Genomic DNA, 21,520 nt, shown 5'->3' with positions numbered 1-21,520 from the left:
GACTTTGATTCCATCTGACCTGATGTTACTGTGCGATGGATCCTTTCACACATGCTCAACAGCTATTCTTAAAATAAGGACATAGTTAACCTTTGCTCTGCATCATCCCTCATCTTTATCCCGACTGACTGTACACTATTGACAGTATTTATACTTTCACGTTAGTGAGTACAGGTCTGGGTGGCACATTGTAGGAAGGACATGAATGCAGTGGAGAGAGTGCAGAAGTGATTTACGAGAGTGATCCAGAGATGAGGAACTTTGGTTATAAGATTGGATTGAAGAAGTTGTGACTGTTGTCTTTGGAGAAAGGAAGGTGAAAAGGAGATCTGATTGATGTTTTCAAAAGCATGAGCTTGAGTAGACCGGGAGAAACTATTCCTGCTTGCAGAAGGAAGAAAACATGCAAAGGCATTTGAAGTGATTTACAAAAGGTACAAATGTGATATGAGACAAAAACATTCACTCAGCAAATAGTTCGGGTCTAGTGATGTTACCTCGGAGGTGTGGTGGAGCCAGGTTCAACTGAGACATTCAAGAGGATGGTGGGTCAGTATTTGGGTAGAAATAATGTACAAAGATATGGAGGATAAACAAGTGATTGGCACCAGGGAATGATGCGAATTTGAAGACCCAGGGGAGACGTGATCGGTGAATGGCCTTCTTCTGTCCCCAAATCTGTACTTTACAGGAAAGTCTGCAATGTGGTTTCATTAAGCTCCTTGAATGTGTACAGAGATCTTCAGGAGATTGTAGTGAGCCAACACATGTCACACTGATTCTCAGAGGCTCCATTAGAGGCGGTTTTCTCATTGTAATGTTTTAAGGTCAGTGGCTAACCAACTATCTGCCTCTTTTGTGTCTTTGTCCTCTGTCCCTCCTTGTTTGAGCTGTGACAATGGGACAAGGTCTCTGTCCCTCCTTGTTTGAGCTGTGACCATGGGACAAGGTCTCTGTCCCTCCTTGTTTGAGCTGTGACCATGGGACAAGGTCTCTGTCCCTCCTTGTTTGAGCTGTGACTATGGGACAAGGTCTCTGTCCCTCCTTGTTTGAGATGTGACCATGGGACAAGGTCTCTGTCCCTCCTTGTTTGAGCTATTAAATGGAGATCTGTGATGGGTGAAGCACTGAAGAAAGACCTGCAATTTTATATTTTTATTTTCTGTTGAAAACTAAGAAAGTCCATAGTATGTAACAGTGGGAGTGAGCATCCAGCCCTCAAAATCAGGGGGTGACTGGGCTGAATCATAGGAACAGGGTTTGTAGCCCACACCCCTTCACTCCCCAACACTGAGTGTCTCTGTATTTCTGTTTCTGTCCCTGTGCAAGGGGTTGCTCTGTCTCTCTGAACTCCCACTGGGGTGGACATCACTGATGTACTTTAATGTGTTAATGACCCATCCCCACAGTCTAGGGCAGGGCGGGCAGAAAGCTTCATGGAGGGTCTGGAGTTATCATTCACACATTTCTGACAGCAAAGGGAGCTTCTGGGATTACAGCCCCTAAAGTAACATTTGTTACAATGAGGACGCCTCCTCTGCTCACCCTCACCACAGAAATGAAGATCATTGAAATGTTTCTGTGTGTTCTGTAAATCCTCAGTGAGTAGATGTTTAACCATCCATTCTGTGTGTTGTTACAGGGCCAGGAGGGGAACCCTGTCTCACCCGATGTTACAGTCCAAGTGGGGGATTCAATGATTGATGATCTCACCAGCCCTCTGACAGTTACATTTCAGGACCTGTCTTTCCAGGTGAGATAAACCTCCACAATATCATTGAGCTGAGCCTGTGAGCAGCCAGGTCTGACTGGATTGTGCAGCACAGTCTGGACCATCTCCAGTGTTGATGAACAAGTTAAACTGAATGACCCCGAAATTCTATAGTCCTCAGGCTGTGAATGGAGCCCTGTCTGGGCAGGTTTGGAGGACTCGGAGCTGATCTCCTTGTCTCTTTAATGTCCATCAGAAGCTGTGATCATGATGAGGGTGTGGAATGTTATGATGCTGTACAAATGAGGATCACTGTGCCTTGTGAGATATTTCCCATCGCTTTGTGTCCTGAAATTCCTCTGGAGGGTTTAGAAAGGAGGGTCTGGGACAGGACAGAATGATTGTCCACCCCATGGATATGGCCCTGGCCCCATCCAAAATCCCATGGTCAGAGGGATTTCTCTGTTACAGGTGGACCCCCCACAATATTCCTGGTAAAACAGGTTGTTCCCCTCGGGTCAGGTGACCCTGTTTCTTCAGGTTTGTGGAGCTTGGGGGAAAAGTTCATTAAAAATGGCCACATTCTGGTTTGGTCACTTCTTGAAATGTAATTGATCACACAATGTCCCCAATACCCCACATTCTGGGGACCATAAACAGCAGAAAGAAATTCAATGGGACATTTTCCTCATTTACATCAATAGACCCACAGGTCCCCCATGGCCACAGTTTCAGATCAGCAGGAGAAGGACAGGGACTCGGTGTAAACAGGTGCTGCCCCATTGGTCATCCAAAGCACCCAAAACCCATCCCCTTTACAGTCCAAGAGACTCTGGGAGTGAAACCTGTTCATGGAGCATCACCTCGAACAGAGCTACACAATCTCACCTCAATTCCCTGACAGTAACAGCCACGTCCTGCCTGTCCCCAGGGAATTGAGGTGAGTCTTCACTTGAATCTCTCCAAGACTATTATGGTTTGAAACTGTCATCTTTCCTTCATTATGACTCATCTCCATTTCAGTAAAATGACCTCCACAAGTTCTGTAAAGGCACTCGGCACGGGCTGCATTTTCCCAATCTCATGGAGACAGGTTTGGGGGTGAATGGCCTGGTTAAAGAGCCAGAAACCCTGACAGGTCACTCCTTGACCCTGTCCAGGGGTGACTTTCTCATGATAAGGGACTGGAGCGATCACAGGACTCAGCAGCAACCTCCACAGAGATGGCCAGGCAGTGAGGTCAAATATGGCCCCAGTCAGGGACCATGATCCTCCAGTGCTGCAATGCTGCTGGTGTTACACAGGCCCCTGCTCTGTCAGGAGTTGAGTAACACGGTGGAAGGGCTCTCTCACTGGGAGGGCAGTGGACCATGGGTAACTGATATAACTGACAGCATCAGGGAGCTGCAATGCTCACAGTGGTCCTGGAGTAGTGCAGACACTCTTTCAGAGGGATCACTGTCCAACCTGAGGCTCCTCACAGGACTTTGTATCGTTCTCACCACTGAAGAGAGAGGCATTTGTGAGTGCCCCTATTTTAAGGTGTCTGCTCGATCTCTCCCTTGTCCAGCAGCGTTCTCCTCTCCCAATGAGGCTGTTGCCTGGGCACTGCTTCAGACCCTTCCCCTGGGCCCTGTACTTCCTGGTAAAGTTAAAGATGGTGAATGGGGAGGTGACCAATTAGGAATCTGCTTTGTGTAATGTTGCTTTGGTGGGAACACTGAGGTCATACCCAGGATCCGGAAAATTTAACCCAACAATTTCCCAGTTGGCATCACATTTCCTCCTCCTTCCCTGCCTTACCCTGTTAGACAGGCGAGAGAGAAATGTCTCAATGTGTTTGTATCGACACAATGCTTCAACTGTGTTATTGTTGGTGAAGCTAATGTTCTGGTTTATCATTTCCATTTTAGTCTGATTCTCCACCATGCAGCGCCCGGGACTCTGGTGGGAATGGTAAGTGAAGATTGTTTTAAAATGCTGACATCACTCAATACTGGAATGTGTAAATGGGGGAATGATTCTCATGATTAATAATTCTCCAACACAGGCTCCTTCGATCAGAATGGATGTAACACCCCCATGAGCGGACCGGGGAACAGAGTGGATACGATCACTTGCAGATGTGACCGTCTGGGTTTCTTCTTTGTACTAACACTGGAATCGAAGGTATGAATCATGCTCATCTCCACACTGTAAATAAACTCCAATATAAGGTTCAATTGGCCTGGAAAGTGAGACTGTTGTCACATTCTTACTGCAGTTCAATACAGCTCTGCCCAAGTCTTGAACATGCCCCTGCAAAATATTCTGTAGCTCTGCCACCCCAGTCTCTGTTTATTTTTAATCTGTTTAATAACCTGCAATGTAACAATATTTCAGCCTCTCAGTTCAGATGAACCTCTGGCTTGAAATCCCGTTCTGACTTTGATATCAAGCCCATACATGGATTTTCAATGGGCCTCCCAACTCTGCTGCAGTGTCTGAGCTCCCGCTAGTGCAGACAAACCAGGGAAATCAGTCATTTGTTTTCATTCTCTCCCAGGATGCAGGTGTTGCTGGATGGGCCAACAATAGTTCCCTGTCCCTCATTGCTCTGGAGAAGCTGGTTGTGTGCTGCCTACCTGAACCTCTGTAATCCTTGGAGATGCACCATCATGCAGAGAGGAAGGGATTGCCCTGATCTTTACCCAGAGATTGTGAGCGAAGGGTGATGTGTTTCCAGATCGGGTAGTGTATGTTTTGATCGGCAACTTGTGGCTGGTGTTGTTTCCATGAACCTGCTGGCCATGTGGTCAATGCAGCAGGTTTGAAAGGGACTTGTAAAGGAGCTTTGCTGAGGAGTTGCACTGAATGCGAGATGTGGTACTCACTGCTGCCCCTGTCAGCCAGTGGTGAAAGGAAGGAATGGTAAAGGTGATGGATGGAGTGCCACTCAAGTGGGGTCCTTTATCCTGGGTGCTGTCAACCTTCCTGAATGTTCTTGCAGTTATACTTATCCAGGTGTGATGTAAGGTTCGTGATTTTTACAAATGTTAATATCATTTTAAGAGTTTAGAGTTCAAACTGGTGGCATCGGGGTGTTGGTTAACTGTCACGGATGTTTGCAAAATCGTCAGAGAGTCTGGAAGAGGGACCGAATGCAGCAGGTGTCAGAGAGCAGGTCCCTGCAAACCCCCTGCTGTGTGAATGGAGGGTTGTTGATTTGATGGGGTTTATGACACGGGGAATAAATATTGAAAAACATTAACTTGCTTCATGATCAAGGATTGATTTTTGAACAGTTTAGGAGGAGACGACTGGAGTAAGAAGGGAATATATTTTCTCACCTGAAAAGACAAAACGTTCAAGCAAAGCATAGTCATCTTGGTGTAGGAGATTAACTTGTGAAACTTCCAGACCAGGAGTGTTTGATTCGAAATATGCAGATTATTAAAAGCCTGAGAAAGAGTAAGCTTTCAGTGACATGAGTGTTCATGTCCGAGGCTTGACATCGCACTGTTAAAAAAAATTGGAAGCAGCAGTTAAGTTGAATTTAAAGATTTGACATCGAAGGGTAATTTCTCTGGATTTGAATCACTATAAAATGCTAATGTCAGGGATTAGATGAGAGTTTGTTATGCCGTGTTTTAACATCTGTCAATCTATGTTGGCATGGTGGCTCAGTGGTTAGCACTGCTGCCTCATAGCACCAGGGTCCCACGTTTAATTCCAGTCTGTATGGAGTTTGCACATTCTCCCCTTGTCTGCGTGGGTTTCCTCCGGGTGCTCTGGTTTCCTCCCACAGTCCAAAGAAGTGCAGGTCAGGTGAATTGGCCATGCTAAATTGCCCATAATGTTCGGTTCAGAGGGAAATGGGTGTGGGTGGGTGACTCTTAGGAGGGTGGGTGTGGACTTGTTGGGCCGAAGGGCCTGTTTCCACACTGTAGGTAATCTAATCTATATTCATTATTTAGACAGCTTTTTTGTTATTTTGTCCAGGAAGCTTCTGTTTTATTGCTGAAGAGAATTGCAGCCTTGTGTATCTGTGGTTCGGTAAATGAGCCTCACTTTAAAAATAAATATGATTTATACAATCCAGATTTCATTCTGCGACCTTAACTGTCAAGAGTGTGGTGCTGGAAATGCATAGCAGGTCAGGCAGCATCCGAGGAGCAGGAGAATCGATGTGCATAAGCCCTTCATCAGGAATGAGGCTTGTGGGCTGGGGGGGAGCTGAGACATAAATGGGGGGAGGGGGTGGGGCTGGGGGAAGATAGCTGGGAATGTAATAGGTAAGTGGAGGTGGGGGAGAAGGTGATAGGTCATAGGGGAGGGTGGAGCAGATGGGGTGAAGGATGATGGACAGGTCAAGATGGCGGTGTCGAGTTGGAGGTTTGGGACTGGGTTAAGGTGCGGGGAGGGGAAATGAGGAAACTGGTGATATCCACATTGATCCCATGTGGTTGCAGGGTCCCAAGGCGGAAAATGAGGCATTCTTCCTCCAGGCATCGGGTGGTTAGGTTTTGGCGATGGAGGAGGCCCAGGACCTGCATGTCCTTGATGGAGTGGGAGGGGGAGTTAAAGGGTTCAGCCACGGGGCGGTGGGGTTGGTGGGTGCGACTGTCCCAGAGATATTCTCTGAACTGATCCGCAAATTGACATCCTGTCTCCCTGATGTAGAGCAGACCACATCGGGTGCAACGTATACAATAGATGATGTATGGGAAAGTATAGGCAAATATCTGTCAGATGTGGAAGGATCCTTTGGGTTTTGGACAGAGGTGAGGGGGGAGGTGTGGGCACAGGTTTTGCAATTCCTGTGTTGGCAGGGGAAGGTGCCGGGAGTAGGGTGTGGTCTGGTGGGGGTGGCATGGATCTGACAAGGAAGTTGCAGAGGGAATGGTCTCTCCGGAACGCTGATAAGCGTGGGGAGGGAAATATATCCCTCGTGGTGGTGTCTGTTTGGAGGTGACAGAAATGGCGGAAGATGATGCGATGTATGCGGGGGTTGGTGGGGTGGAAGGTGATGACCCGGGCGGTTCTGTCCTTGTTGTTGTTGGAGGGGTGGGATTCAAGGACGGAGGTACAGGAAGAGGAGGAGATGTGCTGGAGGGCAGCGTCGACCACATGGAAGAGGAAGTTGCGATCGTGGAAGAAGGAGGCATTCTGGGACTTTCTGAGGTAGAATTGGCCATCCTGGGAACAAATGAGGTGGAAGCGGAGGAATTGGGAATAAGGGATGGCGTTTTTACAGGTGGTAGGGTGGGAGGAGTGTAGTCCAGGTAGCTGTGGGAGTCCGTGGCTTGGAAGATGTCCATGGTTCGTCGGTTGTCGGAGATGGAGATGGAAGAGTCCAGGAAGGGGAGGGAGGTGTCCAAGATGGTCCAGGTGAACTTGAGGTTGGGGTGAAAGCTGTTAGTGAAGTTGATGAACTGTTCAACCTGCTCCTGGGAGCACGAGGTAGCACCGATACAGTCATTGATGTAGCGGAGGAACAGGTGGGAGGTGGTGCTGGTGTAGCTGCAGAAGATAGACTGCTCCAGGTATCCAACAAAGAGGCAGGCATAGCTGGGTCCCATGCGGGTGTCCATGGTTACCCATTTGTTTTGGAGGAAGTGGGTGGATTGGAAGGAGAAGTTGTTAAGGGTGAGGACCAGTTCAGCTGAAGGTGTCAGTGGAAGGGTACTGGTTGGGACGGCGTGAGAGGAAGAAATGGAAGGCTTGGAGACCTTCATTGTGGGGGATCGATGTGTACAGGGACTGGATGTCCACGGTGAAGATGAGGTGTTGGGGGCCAGGGATATGAAAATCTTGGGGGTGGTGAAGAGCATGGGTGGTGTCCCAAACATAGGTGGGGAGTTCCTGGACTAAGGGGGACAGGATGGTGTGAAGGTAGGCAGGGATCAGTTCAGTGGGACAGGAGCAGGCTGAGACAGTGGGTTGATCGGGGAAGTCAGGTTTGTGAATCTTTAGTAGGACGTCTCTGGGACATCTGCATCAACCAACCACACTGGCCCATGGCCGAACACTTCAACTCCTCTCCCACTCCACCAAGGACATGCAGGTCCTGGGCCTCCTCCATCGCCAAACGCTAACCACCTGACACCTGAAGGAAGAACTCCTCATTTTCCGCCTTGAGACCCTGCAACCACACGGGATCAATGTGGATTTCACCAGTTTTCTCATTTCTCCTCCCCCCTCCCCCACCTTATGCCAGTCCCAAGCCTCTAACACAACGCCACCCTCTTGACCTGTCCATTATCTTTCCCATCTATCCACTCCACTCTCCTCTCTGATCTATCACCTTCTTCCCCACCTTCATCTACCTGTTGCATTCGCAGCTATCTTCCCCTCCCCCCCCACCCCAGTCCCAACCCCCTCCCATTTATCTCTCAGCTCCCCAGCCCACAAGCCTCATTCCTGATGAAGGGCTTATGTCCAAAACATCAATTCTCCTGCTCCTCGGATGCTGCCTGACCTGCTGTGCAGTCCTCACTTTCTCCTCCCTGGGATCTGAACTGTCCGGGGATAATATCAGCTGGCATCATAACAAAGACAACTGGAGAGTATCCCATCAGAGTCCTGAGTTATGTGACGTAGGCAGGCGTACGGATGCAGGGATGAGTTACTCACAACTCAATTCCCAGCGGTTGGCCTGCTGATTGGCCACTGTATTTATATCGCTGATATAGCTGGGCAGTGGTAAGCTCATAACATTAAAAGTGGGGAAGTCAACAATGATAATGCCATTGAATGTCAGGGGGAGATGGTTATATTCCCTCTTGTTGGAGATGACCACTGTCTGGTAGTTGGGAGTGAAGGTTACTTTCCACTTAGTAGCTGAAGCTGCATGTTGTCCAGATCTTGCTGCATATTCACATGGACTGCTTCAGTAGCTCAGGCATAGTACTGAGAGTGAACATCCTCACTTCTGGCCTTATGATGGAGGGATTGTTGTGTAAGAAGCAGCTTATTCAGGTTAGGCCTAGGACACTCCCCTGTGGAAGTCCTGCCGATTATTCTGGACTGAGATAATTGATCTCCACTAACCACAACCATCTTCCTTTGTAAAAAAGCAAATTACTGTGGATGCTGGAATCTGAACCAAAAGAGAAAATGCTGGAAAATCTCAGCAGATCTGGCAGCATCTGTAAAGAGAGAAAAGAGCTGATGTTTCAAGTTTAACTGACCCTGGTCAAAGCTAAAAACAAGGGAGAAGTAGGGAGTTATTTATACCAGGCTGAGAGAAGGGGAGTCATGGCTCCAGAAACAAAGGGAGCAATAAAGAGGTGATAATGACCTTCCCTGTGGCTTGCCACTTCAGCACCCAATCCTGCCCCCATACCCACATGTCTGTCCTGGGCCTGCTGCAAGGTTCCAGTGAAGCTCAACACAAACTGGAGGAACAGCATCTCACCTTCTGACTGGGCCCGTTACAGCCTGCTGGTCTCAACATTGAAGTCAACAACTTCAGATGATTATCCCATCTCGACCCCTCTGTTTTCATTCTGCTCCGCAATTTTATTTCATTTATTTTATTTACCTTGCTTTATATTTTTTTCACTGTTCTGTACCTCTTATTTTTTGATTGTCTCTCTTTCTCTCGCTCCCCACTCTCTCATTACCTTTTTCCTCTCCTCTTCCCCCTTTGCTACCCTTCTCCTCTGTTTTCCATTTTGCCTCTGCTTCACCCATCCCCCACATATTTTGTCACATAGCACTGGCTTCAGCCCTTCCTGAAGAAGGGCTAATGCCCGAAACGTCGATTCTCCTGTTCCCTAGATGCTGCCTGACCTGCTGCGCTTCTCCAGCAACACATTTCCATCTCTGATCTCCAGCATCTGCAGACCTCATTTTCTCTTCAGCCTTGGTCACTCACAGCTCCTAATCTCCCGAGAATCTCTCTATGCACTGTCATTATCACCTCTTTATTGCTGCCTTTGTTTCTGGAGCCATGGCTCACCTTCTCTCAGAAGAAAGTGAGGACTGCAGATGCTGGAGATCAGAGCTGAAAATGTGTTGCTGGAAAAGCGCAGCAGGTCAGACAGCATCCAAGGAACAGGAGGATCGACGTTTCGGGCATAAGCCCATCTTCAGGAATGAGGAAAGTGTGTCCAGCAGGCTAAGATAAAAGGTAGGGAGGAGGGACTTGGGGGAGGGGCATTGGAAATGCGATAGGTGGAGGGAGGTCAAGGTGAGGGTGATAGGCCGGAGTGGGGTGGAGGCGGAAAGGTCAGGCAACACGATGGTTGGAGGAAGAGCGCCTCATCTTCCACCTGGGAACCCTCCAACCACAAGGGATGAACTCGGATTTCTCCAGTTTCCTCATTTCCCCTCCCCCCACCTTGTCTCAGTCAAATCCCTCGAACTCAGCACCGCCTTCCTAACCTGCAATCTTCTTCCTGACCTCTCCGCCCCCACCCCACTCCGGCCTATCACCCTCACCTTGACCTCCCTCCACCTATCGCATTTCCAATGCCCCTCCCCCAAGTCCCTCCTCCCTACCTTTTATCTTAGCCTGCTGGACACACTTTCCTCATTCCTGAAGAAGGGCTTATGCCAGAAACGTCGATTCTCCTGTTCCCTAGATGCTGCCTGACCTGCTGCGCTTCTCCAGCAACACATTTCCATCTCTGATCTCCAGCATCTGCAGACCTCATTTTCTCTTCAGCCTTGGTCACTCACAGCTCCTAATCTCCCGAGAATCTCTCTATGCACTGTCATTATCACCTCTTTATTGCTGCCTTTGTTTCTGGAGCCATGGCTCACCTTCTCTCAGAAGAAAGTGAGGACTGCAGATGCTGGAGATCAGAGCTGAAAATGTGTTGCTGGAAAAGCGCAGCAGGTCAGACAGCATCCAAGGAACAGGAGGATCGACGTTTCGGGCATAAGCCCATCTTCAGGAATGAGGAAAGTGTGTCCAGCAGGCTAAGATAAAAGGTAGGGAGGAGGGACTTGGGGGAGGGGCATTGGAAATGCGATAGGTGGAGGGAGGTCAAGGTGAGGGTGATAGGCCGGAGTGGGGTGGAGGCGGAAAGGTCAGGCAACACGATGGTTGGAGGAAGAGCGCCTCATCTTCCACCTGGGAACCCTCCAACCACAAGGGATGAACTCGGATTTCTCCAGTTTCCTCATTTCCCCTCCCCCCACCTTGTCTCAGTCAAATCCCTCGAACTCAGCACCGCCTTCCTAACCTGCAATCTTCTTCCTGACCTCTCCGCCCCCACCCCAGTCCGGCCTATCACCCTCACCTTGACCTCCCTCCACCTATCGCATTTCCAATGCCCCTCCCCCAAGTCCCTCCTCCCTACCTTTTATCTTAGCCTGCTGGACACACTTTCCTCATTCCTGAAGAAGGGCTTATGCCAGAAACGTCGATTCTCCTGTTCCTTGGATGCTGCCTGACCTGCTGCGCTTTTCCAGCAACACATTTTCAGCTCACCTTCTCTCAGCCTCGTATAAATACCTCCCTATTGCTCCCTATTTTTTAGCTTTGACAAAGGGTCTGATAGACTCGAAATGTCAGCTCCTTTCTCTCCTTACAGATGCTGCCAGACCTGCTGAGATTTTCCAGCATTTTCTCTTTTGGTTCCATCTTCCTTTGTGTTTGGGATGTCTCTTGCCAGCGGAGAGTTTTCTCCCTGATTCCCAGTGATTTGGGTTTTCCTGAGGCTCCATGATGCCCACCCATGGTTAAATACTGCCTTGGTGTCAAGGGCAGTCACTCTCACTTCAGTTCAGCTCTTTGTAAACAGTTGGACCAAACCTATAATCATATCAGGAGCTGGGGATGCTGTGGTGCCCAAACTCAGTTAGCAACGTATTGCTGAAAGTGCCATTTGAGAGCCCTATTAACCAGGCCTGCTATGGTTATCAACAATAGACAGCTTGAGCTGTAATTGATCAGGTTGGTTCAGTCCTGGTTACTGTCGATGAGATATTCCAAGCTGCTTTATAAATGGCAGCACTGTACCTTGGTCAGGGGTGTGGTTACCGCTGGATAACTTGGTCACACAGCTTGGTCAGGGGTGTGGTTACCGCTGGATAACTTGGTCACACAGCTTGGTCAGGGGTGTGGTTACCGCTGGATAACTTAACCTTTGTGTCCAGGTTAGTGTCCAGGACCTTCAATTCCTCCTTGATATGACATGGAGTGAATCCACTTACCAACAGACTGGCATCTCCAGTGCAGGGAATGTCAGGTGGAGGCCAAGATGGAGTTTCCACTCAGCAGTTTGAGCTGAAAATGATGACAATGCTACAGTCTTGTCCTTTTCCCTGATGTTCTGAGCTCCCTCCTCATTGAGGTGGGGGATATTTGTGGAGCCTGCTACTCCAGAGAATTGTCTAATTGTCCACCTCCATTCAGCATCAGGACTGCAGGGCTGAGATTTGACTCATTGGTTGTGGGGTTGCTTAGCTCTGTCTATTGCAGGCTGCTTACACTGTTTAACATGCAAGTAGTCCTGTGTTGTCGGATCACCAGGTTGGCCCCCCATTTTCAGTGATGCTCATGTTCTGTTGATTCACCCTTTTTCCTGGGACCATGCTCTGGATTCTGGGAAGTGTACTCGAGCACAATGTAAGCTTTCCCAAGGTTAGTCTGAGATCCAAGCTTGCTCAGCTGCACCAAGCAAACACTACCGTGGGATTATATGATCTCACTGTATACTGCCCTGAGCTATTAATGTCTCACAGGCTTCTTCACAGCCACACCATGGCTCTCAGTACTTTTGCTAAATCTTAACTGTGTAACTGTTTGGTATCTACTAACAGCCTTACTCTGCCTGAAGGCAATTCTACGCTCTGGCCTCCTCTCAGTTACAACTCCTGGATCCCAGAACTTTCCTTAACCCTGACTAACTGCAGCTGTCAAATCGCTCCTGGGACTTCTCCCTGATCCCTAGTTCCAGGCCCCTCTCTGTAACTTCAGTCAGTTCCTACATGGAGCCTGTTTCTGACTCTGTTCCTCTCTCTCTGCCATTGCTTTTCTGACTGAAACTGACTGCAACTCTTCAGCTGCTGTTCAGTTTCCTTTGAGTTGTTTCGCATGATTTATCAAAACCCCTCAACAAGCCCCATCCTTATTCCTCGGTAGGATTGCAACCATTGGAACAGGCAAAGGTAGCAACACTCGCAGAGCATGAAGATCAGCTTAATTTTCACACTTCCAAATGCAGTAACAAGTAGCAGGATTTAAACACCATAGCATTTCAAGGTACCAGCACTGTTTTAATAATCTTCCTTTAAAGCTGCACTGAATATTTGAGTTAAGGACACAGACACATCATCCATCCGTTCATGCACTGGAGATGTACCTTAACCTCGAAGCTTATTCTTCAAACTTTAATACAATAGACTCTTATTTTTAGTCACTGAGGTAAAAATGATATCTCTGTGTTCCAACAATACACCTCTATTCCAAATAATATCCCTTTTAGCTGGTTTGAGAAAGTTATTGAGATTTTGTGTTGAAATGTTTTGGATTCCTGTTGACTTTGACATTTGAAGACTTTGAGATCTGTCACCTTCTCCTGATCCCCTTTTGAATGTGCTTCATTGGAATCTTTCTCAGCGATGTCAATAGTTCCCTTCTTCTGTTTCTCTTTCTAATATTTTCAGTCTTTTGGGAAATTTATGAACCACATCCTTCCCATTCTCTGGCCTTTTGCTTTTCCTCTTCTCTATCGGTAGAAATTCCATGGCTCCATGACGGTGGCTGTGGGAAGCTGGGTTCCTGACTGACAACCAGCTTCAAACTCATCTCCCTGAATCACTTCCTTTGGAACAGAATTGGCTGCATTGTGTGGGTCTATATTAGTTTATTCAATCAGCGTGAAGGGACTTTTGGTTCCTTTACTCAGATCATGTTCTAGTTTCTCTGAGATACATAGCACAGCCTTTTGTAACCAATCATTTTCTTCCCTGTGAAGTTTTAAAGAGTGGAAACTTAATTTTCACTTCTTTCACAATTTCCTCTGACTTTTGTTTTCTCCCTTAGTTCATAATTCATTCTCAAATTTGCTGAATTGTTTCTCATTCAACCACGCAACTACTCTGGTCAATTTAGTTGCCTCTGTTTCATAGTGGTCTTAAAAAAATCAGCTACAAGTTTAACCATTTCACATAATAATTCCATACATTACGGAACTATTCCTCCCTCTGTATCTCTTTGCTCCTCAGCCTATTTCTTGAAAGTCTCTTTGCTCAAAAATCTCGTTTTTTTTCCTTCGCATGGAACATCTCATCTTTCTTGTTCTCCAGTCTGCGTCAGCATTTTGTCTGTCTTCGTTTTTAATTCTGCACTGAGCCAACTATTCTGAGCCTTCAGAAATTCCTTCTCCTGTTCAAGGTATTTGTCACCTCAGAGACTTTTGATATTTGATGTTCTAAACTGAATCTTTATTGAATTTGCTTCCACGGGTTTATCATTGAGACATTTTAAGTTCTCACTCAAGTATTTTCGTTCCTGTGACCGATGCTGAAGTGTTCTCACCTGTTTGCATTTTTCTTCAGTAAATTCATCATTTGAGCGTGGAAGTTGGTTCTCCACATTACTCAGTTTTTCCTTAAAGTGTGATTATCAGCAAAAGGCTTCTTAGGTTTGGCCGCAGTCATTGTGGAGTTTGGGCAAGATCAGCATGATCAGGATCTGCAGCAACACACTCCTTGCTCTGTGACTGTCTATGCTGGACAACTCACTATCCAATATCGTTTCTTCCCCCTTCAATAAGTAAACCAGGAATAATTTACACAATTTAATTCCACTTCCAAGCCACTTTGTAAGTTAACTTTGTGCAAGTAAATATTTTCATAAATCTTTATTAATACTTTTTATTTGTCAAATGATCTGCAACATAAATCACAACATCAGCCACCATCAAAGACTGACGTGCCCAGAGTCTGTCAAAATATTAATTAATTTTCTCACGCGGGAGAAAGAGGATCATTCTTGCTGAGAGATAAAACACCAGTAACCCCCCATAACATGACAGTTATGCTGTTTAGCAGTGGTCAGCTTCAGGAACAATTCCTTTAAATGTTCTAAGACACATTCTGTGGAAAGGTCTGGGAGAACATGCTGCTTGTCTATTACCCCTGGTTTATAGGTCCATTTCCAGCAATCAGTGCAATGCGGTTGCTATGGAAACATAAGCTTTCAGACTTCACTCCCACTCTCAGCATCTCTCATTTTCACTTGAGGAGAGTATTCTTTTGGGTGGAAATTTCTGTTCCATTGAGTGGCATGGGAAAAGGTAAGAAAACTGGAAAATATAGGGAGAATGGGAAAATCTGATTCTCGATAATATTTCCAGCTTTCCCTGGAGTTTACATAATGCATTTTCAATCTCTCAATCAGCAGTCACCACCTTATTTAAAATGAAGTTGCATCTCATTATTCGACAGACTCATGTCATTTGTAAGCAGCTTCCAGTTCTCCTCTCTGTCCCTGAGAAACCAGATCGCACCAATTCCTGACATGAAAGTCACCGCGGTTACCTGGCAACAATAGCTTGTTGTCTCCTTCTCTGTGCCTTTGGGCAGGTCCATCTGACCATCATTTCATTGCCTGCTCCATGGACACTGTCCTCTTCCATTATGCAGTTTGCATCAACTGCCTCCTTGTCATGTCAGTTGCAAACTGAGTAACCTCACTGGGTTTGCCATTTCTGTGTCACTTTTCCAACCTGTTACTGGAAGACAGCACTGCCACGTTCTCACTCTGAACTGTAAGTGTGCAAAGACATGGTCTGTGATGTTCAGGGTGACCTTTTTTAGATGGGGGTTTTATCACAGCGGGTATGTGCCTAAATTTCACTCCCCTAATCTAGAAATAGCACTGTGGTTCTGTGGCATATTTTCGGATAAGGTTACATTGCTCCGAGCTCCGTATTAAGGCATATGACCATAAAACATAGAGTGGAAGCAAGGCCATTCGGCCCATCAAGTCCTCTCCACCATTTAATCATGGCTGATGGGCGTTTCAATTCCACCTACCCGCACTCTCCCCGTAGCCCTTAATTCCCTGTGAGATCAAGAATTTATCAATCTCTGCCTTGAAGACACCCAACGTCCCGGCCTCCACTGCACTCCGTGGCAATGAATTCCACAGGCCTACCACACTCTGGCTGAAGAAATGTCTCCTCATTTCTGTTCTAAATAGACCCCCTCTAATTTTAAGGCTGTGCCCACGGGTCCTAGTCTCCCCACCTCTCAGATACAACTTCCCAGCTTCCACCCTTTCTAAACCATGCATTATCTTCTAAATTTCTATTAGATCTCCCCTCAATCTTCTAAACTCTAATGAGTACAATCCCAGGATCCTCGGCCATTCATCGTATGTTAGGCCTACCATTCCAGGGATCATCCTTGTGAATCTCTGCTGGACATGCTCCAGTGCCAGTATGTCCTTCCTGAGATGTGGGGCCCAAAATTAGACCCAGTATTCTAAATGGGGCCTAACTAGAGTTTTATAAAGTCTTCGTAGCAAATCACTGCTTTTATATTCCAACCCTTTTAGAAATGTACAGCATGGAAACAGACCCTTCATGCCAACCAGATATCTCATCCAATCTAGTCCCAATTGCCAGCACCCAGCCCATATCCCTCCAAACCCTTCCTATTCATATACCCATCCAAATACCTCTTAAATGTGGCAATTGTACCAGCCTCCACCACTTCCTCTGGCAGCTCATTCCATACACGTACCACTCTGTGTGAAAAGGTTGCCCTGTAGGTCTCTTTTATATCTTTCCCCTCTCACCCTAAACCTAGACAACATTACATTTGCTTTCTTAATCACGGACTCAACCTGCAAGTCAACCTTTAGAGAATCCTGGACTAGCACTCCCAGATCCCTTTGTACTTTGGCTTTATGAATTATCTCACTGTTTAAAAAATAGTCCATGCCTGTATTCTTTTTTCCAAAGTGCAAGACCTCACATTTGCTCACATTGAATTTCATCAGCCATTTCCTGGATCACTCTCCTCAACTGTCTAGACCTTTCTGCAGCCTCCCCACCTCCTCAGTACTAACTGCCTGTCCACTTAACTTCATATCATCGGCAAACTTTGCCAGAATGTCCCCAGGTCCTTCATCCAGATCATTAATATATAAAGTGAACAGCTGTGGCCCCAACACTGCCATTCCCAAAAAGGACCTTTTATCCCAACTCTCTGCTTTCTGTCAGACAGCCAATGCCCAACCCATGCCAGTAGCTCACCTCGAAAACCATAGGCCCTCACCTTGCTCAGCAGCCTCCTCTCTGAGGCTGAGAGGTGACCTTATAGAGGTTTATAAAATCATGAGCAGGGATAGGATAAATAGACAAGCTCTTTTCCCTGGGGTGGGAGAGTCCAGAACTAGAGGGCATAGGTTTAGGGTGAGAGGGGAAAGATTTGAAAGGGAGCAAAGAGGCAACGTTTTCATGCAGGGTGTTGCATGTATGGAATGAGCTGCCAGAGGAAGTGTTGGAGGCTGGTATAATTACAGCATTTAAAAGGCATCTGGATAGGTACATGAATAGGAAGAGTTTAGATGGTTATGGGCCAAGTGCTGGCAAATGGGACTAGATTAGTTTAGGATATCTGGTCGGCATGTAACCAGTTGGACTCAAAGGTCTGTTTCCATGAGGTACATCTCTGCGACTCTCTGACTCTATATCAACAGGTGAAATAGTGGGCAAAATGTTGGCAAATGGTGTATAATGTGGGAAAATGTGAAGTTGTTGATTTTGGAATGGAGAACACAAGAACAGAGAATGATCAGGGAGAAGGTAGGGCCGATCAGGGATAGCAGGGGGAACTTGTGTGTGGATACCGAGCAGATAGGGGAAGCTCCATTCCTGATGAAGTGCTTTTGCCCAAAACGTCAATTTTCCTGCTCCTTGGATGCTACCTGAACTGTGTGCTTTTCCAGCACCACTCTAATCTAGAATCTGGTTTCCAGCATCTGCAGTCCTTGTTTTTACGAAGCCCTAAATGAGTTTTTTGCTTCGGTTTTCACCAAGGAAAGGGAACTTGTTATAAATGAAAACTTAGTGGAACTGGGATACAGTCTTGACCAGATCAAGATTATTGAAGTTGATGTGCTAGAAATTTTGGAAGACATGAAGATTGATAAGTCCCCAGGGCCAGACCAGATTTATCCTAGGCTGCTCCACGAAACCAGAGAGGAGGTTGCTAAGCCGCTGGCGACGATACTTGCCTCCTTCTCGAGCAGTGGATGTGGTGTATATGGACATCAGCAAGGTATTTGATAAGGTTCCCCATGGTAGACTCATTCATAAAGTCAGGAAGTATGGGATACAGGGAGATTTGGCTATCTGGATTCGGAATTGGTTGGCTGACAGAAGGCAGAGAGTGGTTGTAGATGGAAAGTATTCTGCCTGGAGGCCAATGTTGAGTGGGGTACCGCAGGGCTCTGTACTTGGGCCTCTGCTCTTTGTAGTTTTTAATAAATAACTTGGACAAGGAGGTTATGGTGTGGGTTAGTAAATTTGCAGATGATACAAAGGTTGGAGGTGTCGTTGATAGTATAGAGGGCTACTGCAGGCTGCAGTGTGACATAGACAGAATGCAGAGATGAGCTGAGAAATGGCAAATGGAGTTCAACCTGGATAAATGCAAAGTGATGCATTTTGGAACGTCGAACTCGAATGCTGGATATAAGATTAAAGACAGGATTCTTGGCAGTGTGGAGGAGCAGAGGGATCTGGGTGTGCAAGTACGTAGATGCCTCAAAGTTGCCACCCAAGTGGATAAGGTTGTTAAGAAAGCATATGGTGTTTTGGCTTTCATTAACGGGGATCGAGTTTAAGAGCCGCGAGGTTTTGCTGCATCTCTACAAGTCCCTGGTGAGACCACATTTGGAATATTGTGTCCAGTTCTGGTCACCCTACCATAGCAAAGCTACAGAGACTTTGGAGAAGGTGCAAAGAAGGTTTACCAGGATGCTGCCTGGACTGGAGGGCTCGCCTTGTGAAGAAAGGTTGAATACGCTCGGAGTTTTCTCTCTGGAGGAAGAGAGGAGACCTGATCGAGGTGTACAAAATAATGAAGGGAATAGATAAGAGTCAGTAGCCAGACACTTTTCCCCAGGGCAGGATTGACTGGTACGAGAAGTCATAGTTTGAAGATATTAGGAGGAAGGTATAAAGGAGAGGTAGGTTTTTTACACACAGTGTTGTGAATGCATGGAACGTGTTACCAGCTGTGGTGGTGGAAGCAGAGTCATTGGGGACATTTAAGCGACTGCTGGACATGCACATGGATAGCAGTAAGTTGAGGGATGTGTAGGTCGTTACGATATGTTATATTAGAATTAAATCTCGGCACAATATCATGGGCCAAAGGGCCTGTTCTGTGCTGTACTTTTCTTTGTTCTATGTTCTAACAGTATTATTTAAATGGAGAATAACTGCAGAAAGCTGCAACACGAAAGGAATTGGAGGGACATGTGCATGAAACACAGAAAGCAGGTCATCAGGAAGACCAGTGGAACACTGGGCCGTATTCATTGGGTTTGGAATATAACAGCAGGGAATTGTTTTAGTTTTCCACCTGTCTACAATAGATAAGTGCCCACACCCAATAGTCTCTGTGTCTCTGCTGTGGCGGTTTCTGGAGGTTTGGAAAGCTCTGCCTGTCCCCTTCAGGGACAAACCCAACAGCACTGAGGCGAGTGATCTTGGCTGTTTCACAATCGACAGAAACTTCTTCAGAAAGCATTTCAAAACCCACAGGGGTTTCACCAGTCAGCCTGCTCTGCATGAGAAGGGTCCAGCCTTCTGTGGGACAATTGTTTTGTTCTGCAATGTTTCAAAGGAAAGGAAAATGTCTCCATGTCCCTTTCTTCAAATTTGTGGATTGTTGGGAAAATTTAAATAGCACCGGACTTGGCCCTGAGCTGGAGGCAGATCTTTCCCCATCAATATCTTCACTGACTTCTAGGGAATTGTTCCGTCTTAGTTCAAACTTTTAGGACTGAAATTCCCTTTTATTGTCCCCTCCCTATTCTCCTTTTTTCTTTCCTCCCCTTCCCTTTGGAATTCTAGTTCTGGTCTCCTGTGTTCCAACTAATTCTTTCCCAGTGCTACCTCATCTATTTCCAGCTCTACACTTCCCTCTATCTCCCTCAAAATTTGCCATTTCCATAAAACCATCAGATATCGGTGCAGAAATCGGTCATTTAGCTCATTGAGTCTGCTCCACCATTCAGTGAGATCCTGGCTGATTTGATAATCCTCTGCTCCACTTTCCTGCCTTTTCCCTGGAACCCTCGAGTCCCTTACTGGTTAAATATCTGTCTATCTCAGCCTTGGATATCCTTAATGGCCCAGCCTCAACAGCCCTGTATGGTAAAGTCTCAGAGATACACCACCCTCTGAGAGAAGGAATGCCTCCTCATCTCTCTCTTCAATGTGCAAACACTTCCTCTGAAATTATACCCTCTGCTCCTAGACTCTCCCACAAAGGAAACTAACTTCCCCACATCTACCCTGTCAAGTCCTCTAAGAATCTTGTACGTTTCAATAAGGTCACAGTTCATTCCTCAAGCCTCCAATGGCTACAGGCCCAACATGCTCAGCCTCTCCTCATAAGACATCCCCTCCATACCTGGTACCAACCTTTATGAATCTGCTCTGGAATGTCGCCAAGGCGAGTATATTTTTCTGAGATAAGAAACACAGAACTGTTCACAGTATTCCAGCTGTTGTACAACTGGTCCCTTGTATAGTTTCAGCAAACTCTCCCTGGTTTGATTCTCTATTCCCTTTGGAATTAGGGCTAACATTCCATTTGCCTTCCCTATTTCCTTTTGAAATTGGATCCTAACTAATTGTGAGTCATGCATGAGGACTCTCAAATCCCTCTGTTCTGTAACTTTCTGCAGTCTTTCTCCATTTAAATAAGATTCTACTCCCTTATTCTTCCTGATGAACTGCATAAGTTCACATTTTCTCACGTTATGTTCCTTCTGTCAAGATTTTGCCCATTCGCTTAATCGATCTCTTTTTTGTGTCATCCATACCACTTGCCTTTCCATCTATTTTTCTGCTGTCTGCAAACCTGGTGAGAGAACAGTCACCTTCTTCATGCAATCACTAATATATATTGTATATGATTGTGGCCACAGAACTGATCCCTGTGGCTCACCACTAGTTACAGGCTGCCATCCTGAAAATGCCCCCCTTATCCCAACTCTGTCTTCTATTAGTTAACCAATCCTCTGTCCATGCTAATGTACTTCCTCCAACACCATGAGCGCTTATCTTTTTAAACAGCCCAATGTTTGATACATCATCAAAAGCCTTCTGCAAATCCAATTTATTACATAAACCACTTCCACTTTATCTGTCCTGCTGGTTATTTCCTCAAAGAATTCAGGTAAATTTATCCCCTTCGTGAAGCCAGTCTAACTTTCCTCAATGATATTACATATTTCTAAATGCTCTCCCATTACATTCTCGATAATTGACTCCAACAGGAGACTTTGTTCAGATGTTAACCCAACCGGCCCATAGTTACTTGTCATTGTCTACTTCACTTTTTAAGTAAAGGTGCTACATTGCCAGTTTTCCAAACCTCTGGGAACGTTCCTGAATCCTGGAAAGATTCTGGGAAAATTATTACCATTGCATCCATGATCTCTCCAGCCACTTCCGATAATTACTTGGGATGGATCCCATCAGGGTGTCTTTAGCCCCAGCAGTTTCTCTCGCACGTTTTCTCTGGTGATCGTTATTGTATTTATTTCCTCTCCTCCTTTGCAACTTGATTATTTAATAATTTCAGAATGTTGTTCGTGTCTTCTACTGTGAAGGC

At 46.3% G+C, this 21,520-nt stretch overlaps 1 protein-coding gene across 1 annotated transcript in view; it reads left to right on the top strand.

Annotated features, from left to right (window-relative positions):
* The window catches only part of LOC148147388 (uncharacterized), a 94,320-nt gene that overhangs the window by 63,005 nt on the left and 9,795 nt on the right, over positions 1–21,520 (top strand). The window contains exons 7-10 of the mRNA XM_087995610.1: positions 1,643–1,753; positions 3,625–3,667; positions 3,762–3,880; positions 5,693–5,746. Coding sequence (XP_087851736.1) covers positions 1,643–1,753; positions 3,625–3,667; positions 3,762–3,880; positions 5,693–5,746 — 327 coding nt within the window. The remainder of the gene's footprint in view (positions 1–1,642; positions 1,754–3,624; positions 3,668–3,761; positions 3,881–5,692; positions 5,747–21,520) is intronic.

The sequence above is a fragment of the Chiloscyllium plagiosum genome, unplaced genomic scaffold, assembly GCF_037043375.1.
Source record: "Chiloscyllium plagiosum isolate Xiang-an unplaced genomic scaffold, Cpla_swu_hap1 HiC_scaffold_17, whole genome shotgun sequence".
Lineage (NCBI taxonomy): Eukaryota > Metazoa > Chordata > Chondrichthyes > Orectolobiformes > Hemiscylliidae > Chiloscyllium > Chiloscyllium plagiosum.
This window is presented reverse-complemented; position numbering and strand designations above follow the sequence as displayed.